Consider the following 16,705-nt stretch of genomic DNA (forward strand, 5'->3'; position numbering starts at 1 on the left):
CTGAAATGTTACTAAATTGTGCATTGGTATAAGTTACTTTATCTTTCTTTTTCAACAACTGTGCTGGGCACTACACATGAGGGCTTTCAATCTGGAAACTAATATTCTTCTAGTTCTGAGAACATTATTTTTGCATTATTTCTCTTATCATTTCTTCCCTTCTATTTGTTCTATTCTCTTTTTTTTCTGGGATTAATCATATGTTAGACTTCCTGAACTAATCCTATAAGTTTCTTATTTTTTCTCTCATTTTCCATTGCTTATTATTTAAGAGATTTCTTCAATTCTCATCCCTTCATCCATTCATTCAACAAACATGCATTGAAAGCCTACTATGTACCCAAGTGCTGTTCTAGGTACTGAGGATATAGTCGTGAACAAACAAAAATCCTTGCCCTCATGGAACTCTAGTGGGGGCAGGCAAATAATATATAAAATATGTCATATGTCAGATGTAAACAGTACTGTGGGGAAAATAAAGAAGGTGTAAAAAGATGCATAGATTTTGTTTTCTAGTTTTTAAAATATTTCAAATAGTTTAGTTAGGAACAACTTTACTCAGAAGACGTATTTGAGCAAAGACATGAAAAGGGTGAATAAAGCATGTGGATATCTAGAGACAGAGCATTCCAGACAGAGGGAACAGCAAGCGTAAATAGCGGGGGCAGGGTGTGCCTGCAACTGGTCAGGGCACAGAGTGTGAGGAGGCAAAGAGTAGAAACAGGTAAAATTTTTATCAGCTATCCTGTTTTTAAGTTCCAAAAGCTATTTCTTCTTTTGAATATTTCATTTTATAGGACTTATTCTCATTTTTTGATGAAATATCTTCCCTCACGTCTCCGAGGGACTGGTATCTTTTTAAGTTTTCTTCAGCTCCCTGCATTGTTTCGGCTTCCTCTGAGTTTCCTTTTTTCTGTTTATTTGCTTGGTTTGCTCTCTTTTATATTACAGGCTTTCCTCCAATATCTGGCTTTTTGTTCACATTAAACAGAACATGCAGTTATGTGAGGAGTGGGGGCAAGATAAGGAATGAATTTTTTCATTTGAGGATCATCCCCACGTGACTTCACCTTCCGACTGCTCAGTTTACCCAGAGGAATCCTGCCAACCCCAATTTAGGAAGCAGGAGCCAGGCTGTTAGTGTTAGCCAGGCGTCTTGCCAGTGCTCCCCTCTGCAGTTTTACAGTATGGTTTCTCCCGTTGCTAAATCAGTTGTCACTAGACTATCCATTTTCCAGTTTCTAAAATCTTAAAATTATAAAACTTTAATGTTAATAATCTGAAGTTCTTTGGGGTCAGTCCTTCTGTTTATTATTTGTGTTGTTACTCTAGATTATTTCCTCATATGTTAAGTAACTTTGTAGTGTAAAATCACCCTCAGAAGCACTTGTTCTGTGGCACTCCCATGGGGCCAGCTTGTGGGATTGTTTCTTCAAAGTGCTTTGCCTTTCTTTCTGGTAGGCAACCAAGGAGGTTTGATGGTATGGGGTTCCTAGTAAATACAGGTAGTAAAAATATGAACCTTAAAAATACACCAGCCGGGCCAACATGGTGAAACCCCGTCTCTACTAAAAATACAAAAATTAGCTGGGCATAGGGGCACGCACTTGTAATCCTAGCTGCTCGGGAGGCTGGGGCAGGAGAACTGCTTGAACCCAGGAGGCAGAGGTTGCAGTGAGCCGAGATCACACCACTGCTCTCCAGCCTGGGTGACAGAGTGAGGCTCCATCTCAAAATAAATAAAAATAAATAAAATTAAATTAAAAAAATAAAATAAAATAAAAAATTTTTAAAAATCAGGGTTTTTGGAGAGAAGAGCCCAAGTAGAGACAAACTTCCTCATAAAGCTGGAGAGATTTTTCCCTTCATGGAGCTACTGTCCTAAAGAAGTCTATGCCAGGGCCTCAGGTCCAACTCTACAACTTGTGTCTTCTGACTCAATCTCTTATGATACTGAGTCCCATAATCTAAAGCAACCAGCTTTTGAGTTAACTTAATAAGACACTTTGTTATAACAAGAAGATTCTCAGGTTCTCTTTCTAAAATAAACAGCATTTTAACAAAGACATTTATTTATATATAATGTTCAATGTAATTTCTTAATAAAAAAGTAGGCTGGGCACGGTGGTGCACGCCTGTAATCCCAGCACTTTGGGAGGCCGAGGCGGGTGGATCACGAGGTCAGGAGATCGAGACCATCCTGGCCAACACAATGAAACCCCATCTCTACTAAAAAAATACAAAAAAATTAGCCAGGTGTAGTGGCGGGCGCCTGTAGTCCCAGCTACTTGGGAAGCTTAGGTAGGAAAATAGCGTGAACCTGGCAGGCAGAGGCTGCAGTGAGCTGAGATCGTGCCACTGCACTCCAGCCCGGGTGACAGAGTGGGACTCTGTTTCAAAAAAAAAATAAAAAAAAATAATAATAATAAAGCAAAATGACATATTATAAATTTCTTAATAACAAAGCACACGGCCATGGGTTTTTTTTGTTTGTTTTTTACCTTGTTCCATTCTCTTCATTAGCTGTATCTGATCGACTGTTTTCTTCAAAATCTTGCATTTGTCTGGTTTTACACTCAAGCTGTCAATGTCACTAATGTTGGCAGACAGTAACTCAGCTAGTTCTTCTAAATATTTATTTTCTTGCTCCCTGCGCCTCTTTTCAGTGCTGTCACACAAAGAAAATCCAGTTAGTGTACATTTGTATCACCATATTTCCTTCTCTGATCAAGTATCTATGCTTACACATTTAGTGAGATCTTTATTTTTGTTGAAAATATAAAACCAGATTTAGAAAGTGATATAAATTCACATCTAAAAAATGGACACTACCAAATACCAAAGTTTAGAAAACAATTCTGGCTAAAATATATAAAGTAAATTGACTGCTATAACAGATATATCTCCCCAATCATATATACACCTTGAATATTTTCAAATAACTAACAATTACTAGATATTAAAAGCAAACATACAATAAATACACTAGTTGCATTTGGAACTACTTTATATTATGAATAACTCCTTGAAATAGAAAAATCTCAATTTTCAAATAACTGGTATAAATTAAGCAGGGAAAACGATACTAGAATTCAAAAGTTACAGTTAGAAATCCGGTAACTCTGATAAACTTTTAATTCTTATGATTAAACCATTAGTTGATCCTCATCAAAAAAGTATCCATTCAAAAGCAAAATAAGAAGGATAATAACAGAGATGAAGGTACAGTGAACAATGTATTCTGTATACAGCTGTGTCCTAAAAAGACAGAAAAAAAACTATTTGTAAGTTCCTATAAATGCAATAAACAAAGTCAAACAATTTATCTTAAAGCAAAATAATGAGAACAAGGAATAACAGCGCATACAGGTAGCACCTTTTTAAAAAAGTATACCAAATGTACTCAATGACTATGATTCGGTTTTGCCTTTCAGTCTTTAGCCCTGGTTTATTTAGCCAAGTCATCAGGTAACTTGTTTTGTAACACATATAAAGACAGTTAAGTATGACTTTGAAATTTTGTTATTATCAAACTAATATAATAGGAGAACCGGTCACAAGTAGCTCTTTGTTTTATAAGCAGCAATCAAAATCATTTGGCTAGATAGAAAAGTAATAGAAAAAAGAGGAGAGAAGAGGGGAAGATCAGCTGCTATAAAGCTCATAACTGGCAACAATTAAGATACCATTTACTTTTCTTTCTTTTTTTTTTTGAGAGGGAATCTCACTCTGTCGCCAGGCTGCAGTGCAGTCTCGGCTTACTGCAACCTCTGCCTCTCGGGTTCAAGCAATTCTTCTGCCTTAGCCTCCTGTGTAGCTGGGACTATAGGCACATGCCACCATGCCTAGCTAATTTTTTTTTTTTTTTTTTTTTTTGAGACGGAGTCTCGCTCTGCCGCCCAGGCTGGAGTGCAGTGGCCGGATCTCAGCTCACTGCAAGCTCCGCCTCCCGGGTTCACGCCATTCTCCTGCCTCAGCCTCCCGAGTAGTTGGGACTACAGGCGCCCGCCACCGCGCCCGGCTAGTTTTTTTGTATTTTTTAGTAGAGACGGGGTTTCACCGTGTTAGCCAGGATGGTCTCGATCTCCTGACCTCGTGATCCGCCCGTCTCGGCCTCCCAAAGTGCTGGGATTACAGGCTTGAGCCACCGCGCCCGGCCTCTAATTTTTGTGTTTTAGTAAAGCCAGGGTTACACCATGTTGGCCAGGATGGTCTCGATCTTTTGACCTCATGATCCGCCCATCTCAGCCTCCCAAAGTGTTGGGATTACAGGTGTGAGCTACCAAGCCCAGCCCCATTTACCTTTCTTAATAATATTAAAGACTATAAAAACAACAGCACAAAATAATATAGTAAGTTGAAAAGAATCAACTAATCAAATGTATTTACCTACACAAAACAAAATATTACAAATGCCAAAACAAAACCAAATGTTAAAACTGCAACCGTCACATTTCTGTCTTTCATCTTTTAAGTCTTTCATTATTGAGGAATTTTCCCAATTGTAGTTATTAAAATTGTATCTTATAACTCCCATAACAAGAAAATGGAGCAAGATATTTTGACAAATTACACACCAAGGCATGAATAAAATGAGTAACATACATTTTGATACATACAAGGTTTTAGAGAACCTCAGCTCTGCAACCGGACAGTGTTTGAAGACATCTACTTCTACCTTAGAGAAACTAACTGATATAAGGTCTATTTAGTAAATTCAGTCTAAAGTTATGATCTATTTAAATCCATGGATCTAAATTTCAACATTTAGAGTAAACTGGACTCTCTTGGTGGAACTCTCAAATATGTTTTTGATGGTAAGTTTTGTGTAAAACCAAAGAACTTGAAGACAGTATACAGAAAAAGAAAAAAGTGATAGAACAGGCAGGACACGCAGACAGAGAGGGGATAGAGAAAGCAAGAAGCTAAAAGTAATGAACTGGCAAGGTGTCTATAAAATGACTAGAGATTAAGACTACAAAAACTCACCATGAAATGAAGTAACCAATAAGCAAGGAGATAAAATGAGAGCAGATATGTTCAAAGCCAAAAGTGGAGATGGCAAAAAAAAAAAAGTCTATCTTAATGGAAAAGAAGTCTTCCTTTATTACTCTGGGTCAACTATATTTCTCTCTTTATGAATCCTTTTTATTACCATTTATATTGCAGACCTCCTAGTTAATGCTATTCTGAGTTAATATCTCATGTGTGTACCGTTTTTCCTTCAACAAACTAGCTAACTCAACAAATACTCCTATACTTATTATATGCCAGATAATCATGTACTGTGTCTGGAGGATCCAAAAATAAATTAGATGCAGCTCCCAATAAGTTGGAAAACAAAGAAAACAGGCCATTACAATACTATGCAGCAAGACTAGAATACTACAGAAGTACACCTAGACCTAGAGAACAAGATGCATGAACTTAGTGGTAGGGAGAGGCTGGCTTCCTGAAAGAAAAAACCAGCTTTTTCAAAGGTATAAAGTAAGAGTGAAAATACCAAGTTAAAGAATCTATAAGTAGTTCAGTATAGCTAAACTATAGATAAGAAACAAAAGGGCAAAAGATGTGGTCCAGATCAGATCACAGGGATCTTGCACGCCATGATAAAAAGCATGGTATACTACTTAAAAGCACAGGTTCAGCTGGGTACAGCAGCTCACACCTGTAATCCCAGAACTTTGGGAGACAGAGGCAGGAGGAATGCTTGAGGCTAGGAGTTCAAGACCAGCCTGGGTAACACAACAAGACCCTGTCTCAAAAAAAATAAATAAATAAAAATTAGCCAGGCATGCTGGTATGCGCTAATCGGGAGGCTGAGGCAGGAGGATTGCTTGAGCCCAGGAGTTGGAGGCTGCAGTGAGCTATGATTGTGCTGCTCCACTCCAGCCTGGGCAATAGAATGAGATCCTGTGCCTTAACAACAACAACAAAAAATGCACAGGCCCAAACTTCCTGTCATTTACTAGCCATCCAACCCCGAGCAAGTCACTTAGTGGAAAGTTAACTTTTCTAAGCTTCGATTTTCTTATCTGTAAAACTAGGATAATGACATTACTTCCCAGAGTTTTGTATAAAAAAGAGAATACATGTAAAATGCTTGGCAGAGTTCCTGGCATATACTTTTAGCTCAGTAAATGTTATCTATTATCATCGTTTTGATTATGATTATTTATTTTCAGGGACACGGGGAGCCCAGAAATTTAAAAAGCAGAATGAGTGCCATGACCAGATTTGTAAGCTCCCTAAAGACAGAAACGTCTCACATTTCACTTGTATCCTTAAAATATCATGCAAATGGTGCTGGCTGAAGAGCGGGCACTTAATGTGTACTTGAGTTGAATTGGAAATGCTCAACAAGCACAAACACAGCTACCTATAATTTTGAGATTAACGTTTTAATCCTCATTCTCCTAGAAGCATGAATGAATGGAGAAGAGGTAACAGGAGGGAGATACGAGATATCTCACCCCACCAGACAATTGCTGAGAAACTCTCCTGTTCAAGGATCTGTACACAATGCTGGCAATACCCTGATGTCTAACAGATGCTCTTTATGATTAATGAATTCACTTCTGTTTGGGGAGACAGAAACATTACAAGGTGATATTCATACATAAACTCAGTTTCAATATTATAAATTTTTAGTTTACCATATCAAATACATCGTTTTGTTAAAACTGAAGCACATATTTGAGTTACAAACCTCAAGGAGATGGTACTTTCAAATATTTTTAAAGCAAATGTGAAGATAATTATCTTTAAGATATCTAAAGAAGAGAAGATACGAAATTTTTATATTTGTAATGATGTTATATACACAAAAACATCAGAGCATCTACAGATAAACCATTAGAACATGTAAGAAGATTCAGCACAATGGATGGATTTGAAGAATAACCAAGAAGAACAACTTGTTCCATCACATATCAAGGCAACTATAAAAAAGCTCAGACAAGATCCCTATATATACAGGAACTTGATTTATAATAAAGATAACAGAACAAAAACAGTTAAGGGTAGTGTATAACTGGGAAAAACAATAAATAAAATTAGGTCCCTACATTACACCATGCACAAAAATAAATTTCAGATTAATTAAAACCTTAAACGTGTATTAGAAGAAAACATTACAAAAATATATTTAAAACCTTAGAGTAGAAGAAAATTATTAAACAAGACCCTAAAAAGCTTGACACATGAAAACCTATGGCTCTGTATGTCAAGAGACACCATAAATAATGTTAACCAACAGGCTGGGAGAAGATACTTGCATCAATTATAAGCAAGAAAAGGTTAGTAACCAGAAAATTTAAAATAAGTCTTAGAAATAAAAAAGAAAAGAACAAACAACCCAGCAGGAACATGGGCAAAAGATACAACCAACCAAGAAATTCACAAAGGAGGAAAATATAAATGAGTAAAAGACCAAAAAAAGATGATCAGTTTATCTAATTATCATGGAAATGCCCCTAAAACTATAACCCCACACCCATTAGATTGGCAAAGTACTAAAATGAGAAGAGAACAGTGTTAGTAAGAATGTGGGAAAAAAGGAATTCTCAATGCCTGTTATTTGAAAAACAATGTGGTACTTACCTAGTGAACATAAAAATTTATACAGATATTAAAGAAACTCTTTTTTTTTTTGAGCCGGAGTTTTGCTCGTTGCCCAGGCCGGAGCGCAGTAGCACTGTATCGGCTTACTGCAACCTCCACCTCCCATGTTCAAGCAATTCTCCTGCCTCAGCCTTCTGAATAGCTGGGATTACAGGTGCCTGCCACCATACTTGGCTAATTTTTTTTTTTTTTTTAGTAGAGATGGGTTTTTACCATGTTGGCCAGGCTGGTCTCAAACTCCTGACCTCAGGTGATCCACCTTCCTTGGCCTTCCAAAGTGCTGAGATTACAGGAGTGAACCACTGTGCCTGACCAAAGAAACTCTTATGTATAAAATAGGAGATACGTGTGAGGATGTTTGCTGCAGGGCTGGCTGTAACATCGAAAATTTATAACAGGGCTGTTTATCTCTAGGGAATACATTTGTAGAAAAATAATATTTTTCAAACGTGGTATATTCATGTAATGCAATACGAATCAAAAGTTAATAGGACTGAATATATCTATGCATATTTAAACCTCAAAATCCATGTTGAAAAAGTACACTATAGAAAATACACGGCCGGGCGTGGTGGCTCAAGCCTGTAATCCCAGCACTTTGGGAGGCCGAGACGGGCAGATCATGAGGTCAGGAGATCAAGATCATCCTGGCTAACACGGTGAAACCCCGTCTCTACTAAAAAAAATACACAAAACTAGCCGGGCGTGGTGGCGGGCGCCTGTAGTCCCCGCTACTCGGGAGGCTGAGGTGGGAGAATGGCGTAAACCCGGGAGGTGGAGCTTGCAGTGAGCCGAGATTGCGCCACTGCACTCCAGCCTGGGCGACCGAGCGAGACGCCATCTCAAAAAAAAAAAAAGAAAATATATACAGTATCATATAAATTATGTAAATTTAATGTTCTATATTGCTCAGATACCTGTGTGTGTATATATATAAAATACCCACATGATTATTAAAAATAGATTAAAATACTGCAGACAAATCAATATTGTATTACTTTTAAAGAGGATTATGCAAATATGATAAAATAGTAACAAAATAATAATGTGAATATTATCAATTACATTGTGTTGGATATAGTTTCTTAGTCTATATTCTTTTACATATTTAAAAAATTTCCCCAAACAAAAAATTAAATGTAAAAGATAGTTACTTATTCTTAACTTTTCCTTTAACGACTGACTTTATATACAGATAAAAACAAGAGCATTAATTTTTGACAACACACTTCTAGATCGTATCTTGATCTCAACATTCCTCCCAGCATCTGGACACTTACTTGTGATTATGAATACTCAGGTTATTGTCTCTCTCTGACAGCTCTCTGAGCTGAGTAAGATAAATGGTCACTTTTCTTTCTCAAGCCTGGAGCCTTGGCATTCTCCTGTTAAAATCCTCCCTTTTTTCCTCCCATGAGAAAGCAGCATGTAACCCAAGGACAGAAGAGTCTTCTGTAGCTTTATTCTCTAGATCAGTGATTATCAACTAGAGGTGATTTTGCTTTCCCTGGCCCCAGGGGACATTTGGCAATGTTTGGAGATATTTTTGGTTGTCACAACTAAGATGCTATTGACATTTGGTGTGTAGAAGCAGGGATAATGCTAAACACCCTACAAAATACAGGACAGCTCCCCTACAACAAAAAATTTTCTGATGCAAAATGTCAATAGTGTGGAGTTCGAAAAACTTTCCTCTAAATCCTAGAAGATGAGTGGAATAAAATTTCCACTCAATGTAGGAAGCTACTCTCAGGTAGGAAGTTAGCTGCTCTTTTAATCTAATATTAAATGAGCAGCTAGGGAATGTATTTGCATAAAAACATCTTTTTCAAATGTGGTATATTCATGTAATGCAATACTAATCAAAAGTTAACAGGACTGAATATAACTATGCATATTTAAATCTATCTGGCATTTGAGGTTTCTTCTCTATCTGGCATTTGTGAGGGTCTCCTTAGCATTAGGTTTCTTTTAGCCTGTTTAAGGTGGTCATATTTCTTATAACCAAATATTTAACTACACAATAATAATTTTTTTAAAGTCTGATATTTCTTAGTTCCATTAATGCCATAATGTTCTAAGACAGCAATTAAAGGTATATAATAGATTTATTTATTCATTTGACAAATCTTTACTGTGTTCTTACTACATATAAGCCACACACTGTGTTAGGAACTAAAGATACAATGATGAGCAAGAACAGACAAGGTCCTTTACCAAGTGGCAGCTTAGAGTCTAGCAGGGAAGCCAGAAATTCATGAAATAATCACACTAGTAAAAATCTGCAATTATGGATCATGGCTATAAAAACATCTGAGACAGTTATATGAAAGAAGGAACTTGATCTAACAGTTATGGAAGGAAGAGAAGGCTCTCTTTAAGGATGTAATGACTAAGCTGACATCTCAAGGATGAGTAGGTGTTAACTAAAGGAAATCAAGAGGAAGCAAGCTGGATTGAGGGAGAAGCATGTGCAAAGACCCTGGGGGAAGGAAGACAACATGGTGAGTATGAAAGACTCAAAGAAAGCCACTGAACTTGGAGTAGATTAAACAAAAGCTCTGAAGTGGCAGTGAAAGTAATAAAGCAGCTCTGCCAAAAATAGACTAAGAGGAGTGTTCCTACCTTGATGCCAGTGTGTCACATGGCGATCCTTTCCTCTTATGTGAGTCTGGGTTAGCAGGGTCGGATGAACTGTCCCCGAGGCCACTCATGTTGAAAAACTTCACACCTAAACAGGAAGGACAACAGTAAGAAATCTACCCTTATGACCTTTCCAACCAAATAAAGGTAGGGAAGCTCCCCTCTGTTAGAAAATTTCTAAAAACTGTGCTATCTCAATGAATAGATAATTACAGCCATCATAAAAATATCAGGATCTATATAAAAGTACAGAGGTCATCAGACAGTGTTTCTATGCTTTCTTTTCCACATCTGTAAAATAAAATTAATAATCCTTTGTGAAATTGTTACAACCAATTAGGATGAAAACGTGGTTAGAATAATTAAACAGATACTGAGACTTTTTTTTCCAAAGAGAAAAAAATCATTTTCATGTGTAAATGTAAAAGCCGAATGTTGAACTGGAGTCAGATAAATTATTCTTTGCATTTATTATTTAGAACCTGCTTTCAACATAATTTAAAATAACATTCACTCATAAGGTTTGGGATTTTATATTGATAGGAAGATAAATAATATATATATAATTAAGTTAAAGCGATAAACTAGATTTAGATTTTGAATTGTACTTTACGCTTTGAGTTCTATACTCCTAACCTTTTGTTTATGTAGTCAGGCAACAAAGATCAAATGTTTAGTCTATGTTAGGATCTTGGTATAGATCCCAGAGAACACAAAGTCATTCCCCCTAGCACGCCAGCCAGGTCTCTCACATGTTGCACCAGTTAGTGACTGCACTTAAAGATCCCTGCTGATCTGTCCCTCATCAACCATTATTCTCCACATAATTCCTAATGAAACTCAGAGTCCTATCCTTGGTCTTAAAATCATCACTACCTTTTGGATTTTATTAGTGCCAAACAACACACTTCACCATTCTCTTTTACTCCATCTACCCTTACAAAAGGAAAGAAAACTCTCATTAAATGGGAGAACCTTTAGCTTTTCCTTAAATTCTAAATTATTAAACTACAGCACTGTATGTTAGCAGCCATACTGAGAAACTTTATTATAAAGAATGTTGAGAGTCTCTCACATGGCTTTAATTGGTATTTCTGAGTAAACCCTTTCCTCTAGTCTTAAAACTGACTCTGCTTCTAGCCCTTTTCTGAAGACCAGTAACTGTCGTATTTTTTGGTGTACAAATAATCCCTAAAATTTTAATCATGAACTTACTATTTCATGCAACCAAAAAGGCACATTTTCAATTTCTCCATATTAGAAGTGCTATTTATTAAAATTTCCAACTCTTAGGATCACAATTTTACAATTTTTTATTCTTCTTTCTCTTTTACTCATTTCTAACTGGCATTCAAATCCTGCTAATTTTTCCTTAACAAGGTTGTCTCCTCCTTCTTCATTCCCAGATATGGTTATAATCCTCATGTGGAACCAAATACCTAATTGTAGATTAATGCAAGATCCTTTAATCTCCCTTCTCAATTCTAGTCATTCTCACTTCTAATCTGTCCTATAAACAGCAGCAAAAGCATCCCTGCTTAAATGTCATTTTCAAGGTCTCATTTCCCTGATAAGGAATCAACTAGATTTGCCTACTGCAACATGGTAGTTAAAAGGATGGGCTTCTGTGCTGGGAAGAAACGAGGAGAAAAGGAAACTCTTATACATTTTTAGTGGGAATGCAAATTAGTGTAGCCATTTGGAAAAGAGCATGGAGGTTCTTCAAAAAACTAAAAATAGAACTACTATATATCTGATACAGCAATCCTACAAATATGCGTATGTCCAAAGGAAACGAAATCAGTATGTTGAAGAGATATGTGCACTCCAATATTTATGTGGCAGTATTCACAATAAGCCAAGATATGAAATCAGCCTAAGTGTCCATCAGCAGATATACGGATAAAGAAAATGTGGTATATATACACAATGAAATACCATACAGCCACAAAAAAGAATCAAATCTTTTCATTCACGGCAACATGGACAAACTTGGAGGGCATTATGCTAGGTGAAATAAGCCAGCCACAGGACAAATACTGCATATTCTCACTCACGTGTAAACTAAAGAAGTTAACCTCATAGAAGTAGACAGCAGAATAGGTTACTAGAGGCTGGGAAGGATGTGGGGAGGAGAGGATAGCCAGAGGTTGTTTAATAGATCCAAAAGTACAGCTAAATATGAGGATTTAGTTCTAGTGTTCCATAGCATTGTAGGTAACTATAATTAACAACAATTTATTTTCAAATAGCAAAATGAGTAGATTTTGAATGTTCCCAATACGAAGAAATGAAAAATGATTGACATGAACATGCTAATTACTTTGATTTGATCACACACATTGTACACATGTATCAAAGTATCACACTGTACCCCATAAATACATTCAATTATTATGCATCAGTTAAAAATAATAAAAAAAGCAAAAACAAAACAAAACAAAACCAGCATGAGCTTTGGGGCCAGAAAAACCTTGTTTAAGTCCTGGATTAAACACTACCTGCCTGTCCTTGGGCAAAGTCTATCTATAAACCTATTTCCTTCTCATATATTTCCTGTCTCAGTTGCTACACTGCAGTCATTCTAGCCTTTTCTCTCATATCCTGCATGCAAGCAAACACTAAGGTTTGCCAGTTTTTACTTCTTTTTTTTTTTTTTTTTTTTTTTTTGAGACTGAGTCTCTCTCTGTCGCCCAGGCTGGAGTGCAATGGCCCGATCTCAGCTCACTACAAGTTCTGCCTCCCAGGTTCACGCCATTCTCCTGCCCCAGCCTGCCAAGTAGCTGGGACTACAGGTGCCCGCCACCATGCCTGGCTAATTTTTAGTAGAGACAGGGTTTCATCATGTTAGCCAGGGTGGTCTCGATTTCCTGACCTAGTGATCCACCCGCCTTGGCCTCCCAAAGTGCTGGGATTACAGGCGTGAGCCACCGCGCCCGGCCTTTACTTCTTAAATATTTCCAAAATCTATCCTTTCTTCATATTTTCCTTTACCAAAATTTCAATCCAGGTTCTCATTTAACTCTTTTGCTGGACTACTAAAATAGTTTCCCAAATAGCTTCTCCCTGTTTCTTGTCTTGTCCTCCTTAAGTTTATCCTCTGCAGACCCACCAGAGTAGTCTACCAAGTGTATGTCTAATCATGTCAATCTCTTACTTAAAACCCTTCACTAAATCCTCAATGCCCATAGGACAACATCCAACCTCCTAAACATACTATACAAAGTTTGTATCAGCTCTCACCTATTGTGTGAGTCTATTATAGGATCTGGTGAATGAGTTACTAAATGATGGTCCAATCAAGTGTTCATAGATTACATATGCTGTGTATTATGTATTATATATTACTATATAATCTATATATAAATAAATTATGTTATATATATCATCTGTATATACAAGTATATAGATTATATATGTTAACTTTAGTTTCAACCTCAAGAAAAGACTTCAAAAATAAAATCCTTGGTAATAATATCTCATGTTCTCAGCAAAGGTAAATATTAGACAAAAAGGTAAATATTAGCCAAAAAACTTTAAATTGATCTCAATGTGGGAGCAGACCAACTTAAATTAGCCGCAAATATTTACTGAGCTCTTACCATATGCCAACCTCTGTTCTAGGTACTAGAGATACAGCAGTGAATAAAATTTACAAAATAACTGTCCTCACTGAGTCTCATTCTATTGTGAGGGAGACAACAACACATGAAATTAAAAAGTAAATTATACAGTATATTAGAAGGTGATAAGAGCTATGGAGAAAAATAAAGCAAAAACAGAGGCTTAGGTATGTGGAAGTGGAAGGGAAGCAAGTAAGGTAATTAGGAAAGGATTCACTGAAAAAGTGAGAGATATGAGCAAAGGTAAGAAAGGGGTAAGGGAGACAGTCAAGAGAATGATAAATGGAGGAAGGGTGCTTCCGGCAAGGGGAGGTAGACGGACCTTAAAGCAAGAGCATAACTGCTTTTTGAGAAACATGAAAGAGGTGAGCATGGCTAGAACCGGGGAATGGGGGAGTAAGTGATGAGGTCAGAGAGATAATGGGAGGCTATACCATGTAAGGTCTTAAAAGTCATTGTAAGGACTAAGTCCCAGTGACTGAGGCAGTTACTGGAGGATTAACAACAGAAAGATGACAGGATTTGACTTTTATTCTAACATGTCCTCTATGAAGAATAAGTACAATCTTTCTCATCTTAGTAATGTGGTATCTGAATGTCCACTTGTTAACTGGATGTTTTCATTTGGATATCCCATTGTCACCTCAAATTAAACATGTATAAAAATGATATACTTTTAAATTTCAGATTTCTGTTAATGATAAATGAGATGAACTGCATTACAGATTAATGTCTTAAAAAACAATTTATCAAACCTTCTATGGGGGCGACTGGAGAGGAAGGAACACACAATAAGGAAAATATAGAAGCCTAGTTAGCCTTTGCAAATTTTACAATTTAAGGTGAACAACCCCAATGCAAGGCAAATATACCAGACTTGCAACAACTACCACAAAACAAAGTCAGAAGACCAACATGGTTTTGCTACCATCCATTCTAAAACTCAAACACAAAATAAAAATAACTGGCTCATTGTATTACTGGAACTAACAAAATATACATCTTGTTTCCCTGTAGAGATTCACAGAAGCATAAATAAGATTAACCAAAGATCACAGAAGTAAAGAAGTCATTTAATTTCATATAAATTAAATGCATTTTAAAATTCAGTAATCTAAAAATGAAATAATGCAATAAATTTGTAATAATGAAGCATCAATTCTAAACTTTTCTACAAAAGCAGAAACAAAAGAAAGAAGAAAATGCTAAACAAGGAAGTTGAAAGACGTGACTTTAGAATTTGCCCAATTCAAAAGAAAAGAGTTAGCTGATGCTTACTTCATGTTCAGGTACCATTTTTTGTTTCCTTAGCTGCACATCTTTTCAGCCTCCAATGAAATTAGGTTATGTCCATCTAAGAATTTATCCATCTGAAATTCTACTTGTTCTCAAAATAATCCCGGGCTTATGTTTTTTATTATAATGTGCTATAAGTTACAATTCTTTTGTGTCCCTTTCAGGATTGTGAACTCAAAGCCAGTTACTACATCTTTTTATAGTATATATATCCAATATCTAACATAATACCTAAAGGATAGAGAAACTAAATAAATAGGTGATGAATTAAAAACAATTAACCTATCTTACTAATACAACATTGAAGATTTCTAAAACAAAGATATTTAAGTTTGTATGGTTAAATATTTTCTGAAATATTTTTTAAAATCTTTGAAGTTATTTCTTATAATTGAAAAACATGAACTTTCTTGAAATCCTTATTGTCTTACTTTCAATGGGGAAAAAAACAGCAAACTGCCTTCTTGGTCTAGAAATTAGGGAATATTTCTTCTAATTTTGAAAAAGTAAAGATCTACTATTTTGTAAAACAAAACAAAACAAAACAAAAACCTGTGATATTTCACAGTACTACAGACCCAAGCCACGCTGCAGTTATATGATCTGAATAATACAATCTCACATATTGAATAATTTTGAGTAATAAATATATCTGGATCTAAAGCAAGATTCCCATACGGTGCTACCCTTAGACTACTAGCTGGAGATTCACAACTGCTATATCTGAGATTCTGGGGCTAGGGAGAACAAACAACAAACAACTCAACAGCAGCCAGACAGGCTGGCCTACTGAAATAAGAGCCAAAAGCTGAAGAACTATGAGACAGTCACCCACAATTTGCTGATAGTATGATTCTGGTATTAACTGCTTCCTGTTTACAAAACACAATAAACAGGGCAATGTAAAACTTCTGATGAGGAAAAACTATTATGTTTTATTTACGTGGAATGGCTTTATATTTGGCAGTTAGGGTACTTAAATAAGGATCATTAAGAAAATAAATGCTGGTTTCAGGAAACCAATTTACATATCGCTGTTTAAAAAGAGGTAAGGTTTCTAAGTAAAAGTACCCTTGTTGATTTAAAAAGAGTTGCTAAATTATACCCAATCTTATGCAATCTTTAGAGAGTAGTTTTAGGAACTAGAAACTACATCTATCTCTGTTCAAACGTACCAGACTAAACCAAACAGGTGAAGGCTAAAGAAATAGAACAGTGCCTTATAATTCAGTTGAATTTAAATTTCTACACAAGAAATCTGTCATTCATTTCTTGGATTTAGCTGAGAACTGCATAATTTTAAAAAGTCCCTGCCAATTAGTTAATAAACATTTCTAATAATATATTTTAAAATGTTTAACAGGCAGTTAGCACAAAGAAGCATTTATATATAGTGAGAAGGATACTTTGAGAGCTAAATATCTCCAAGTTAATAGTTGTATGAAGGGCATCTCACAGGAAAAACATGATAAATAAAGATCTAAACTAGGTAATTTCCATAAAAAATGTTTCTCAAACTG

The 16,705-nt window shown here is 36.1% G+C and overlaps 1 protein-coding gene across 6 annotated transcripts in view; it reads right to left on the reverse strand.

The window, feature by feature from the left end:
* Nucleotides 1-16,705, reverse strand: part of NCOA1 (nuclear receptor coactivator 1) — a 278,197-nt gene that overhangs the window by 106,701 nt on the left and 154,791 nt on the right. For all 6 annotated transcript variants that reach the window (XM_077960057.1, XM_028831929.2, XM_028831928.2 and 3 more), the window contains 2 exons: nt 10,249-10,354; nt 2,502-2,668 (listed from right to left, as the gene is read on the reverse strand). In XM_077960057.1, the coding sequence (XP_077816183.1) occupies nt 2,502-2,668; nt 10,249-10,337 (256 nt within the window). In that variant the 5' untranslated portion in view covers nt 10,338-10,354. The remainder of the gene's footprint in view (nt 1-2,501; nt 2,669-10,248; nt 10,355-16,705) is intronic.

This window comes from Macaca mulatta, chromosome 13 (assembly GCF_049350105.2).
Source record: "Macaca mulatta isolate MMU2019108-1 chromosome 13, T2T-MMU8v2.0, whole genome shotgun sequence".
NCBI classification, from domain to species: Eukaryota; Metazoa; Chordata; class Mammalia; order Primates; family Cercopithecidae; genus Macaca; species Macaca mulatta.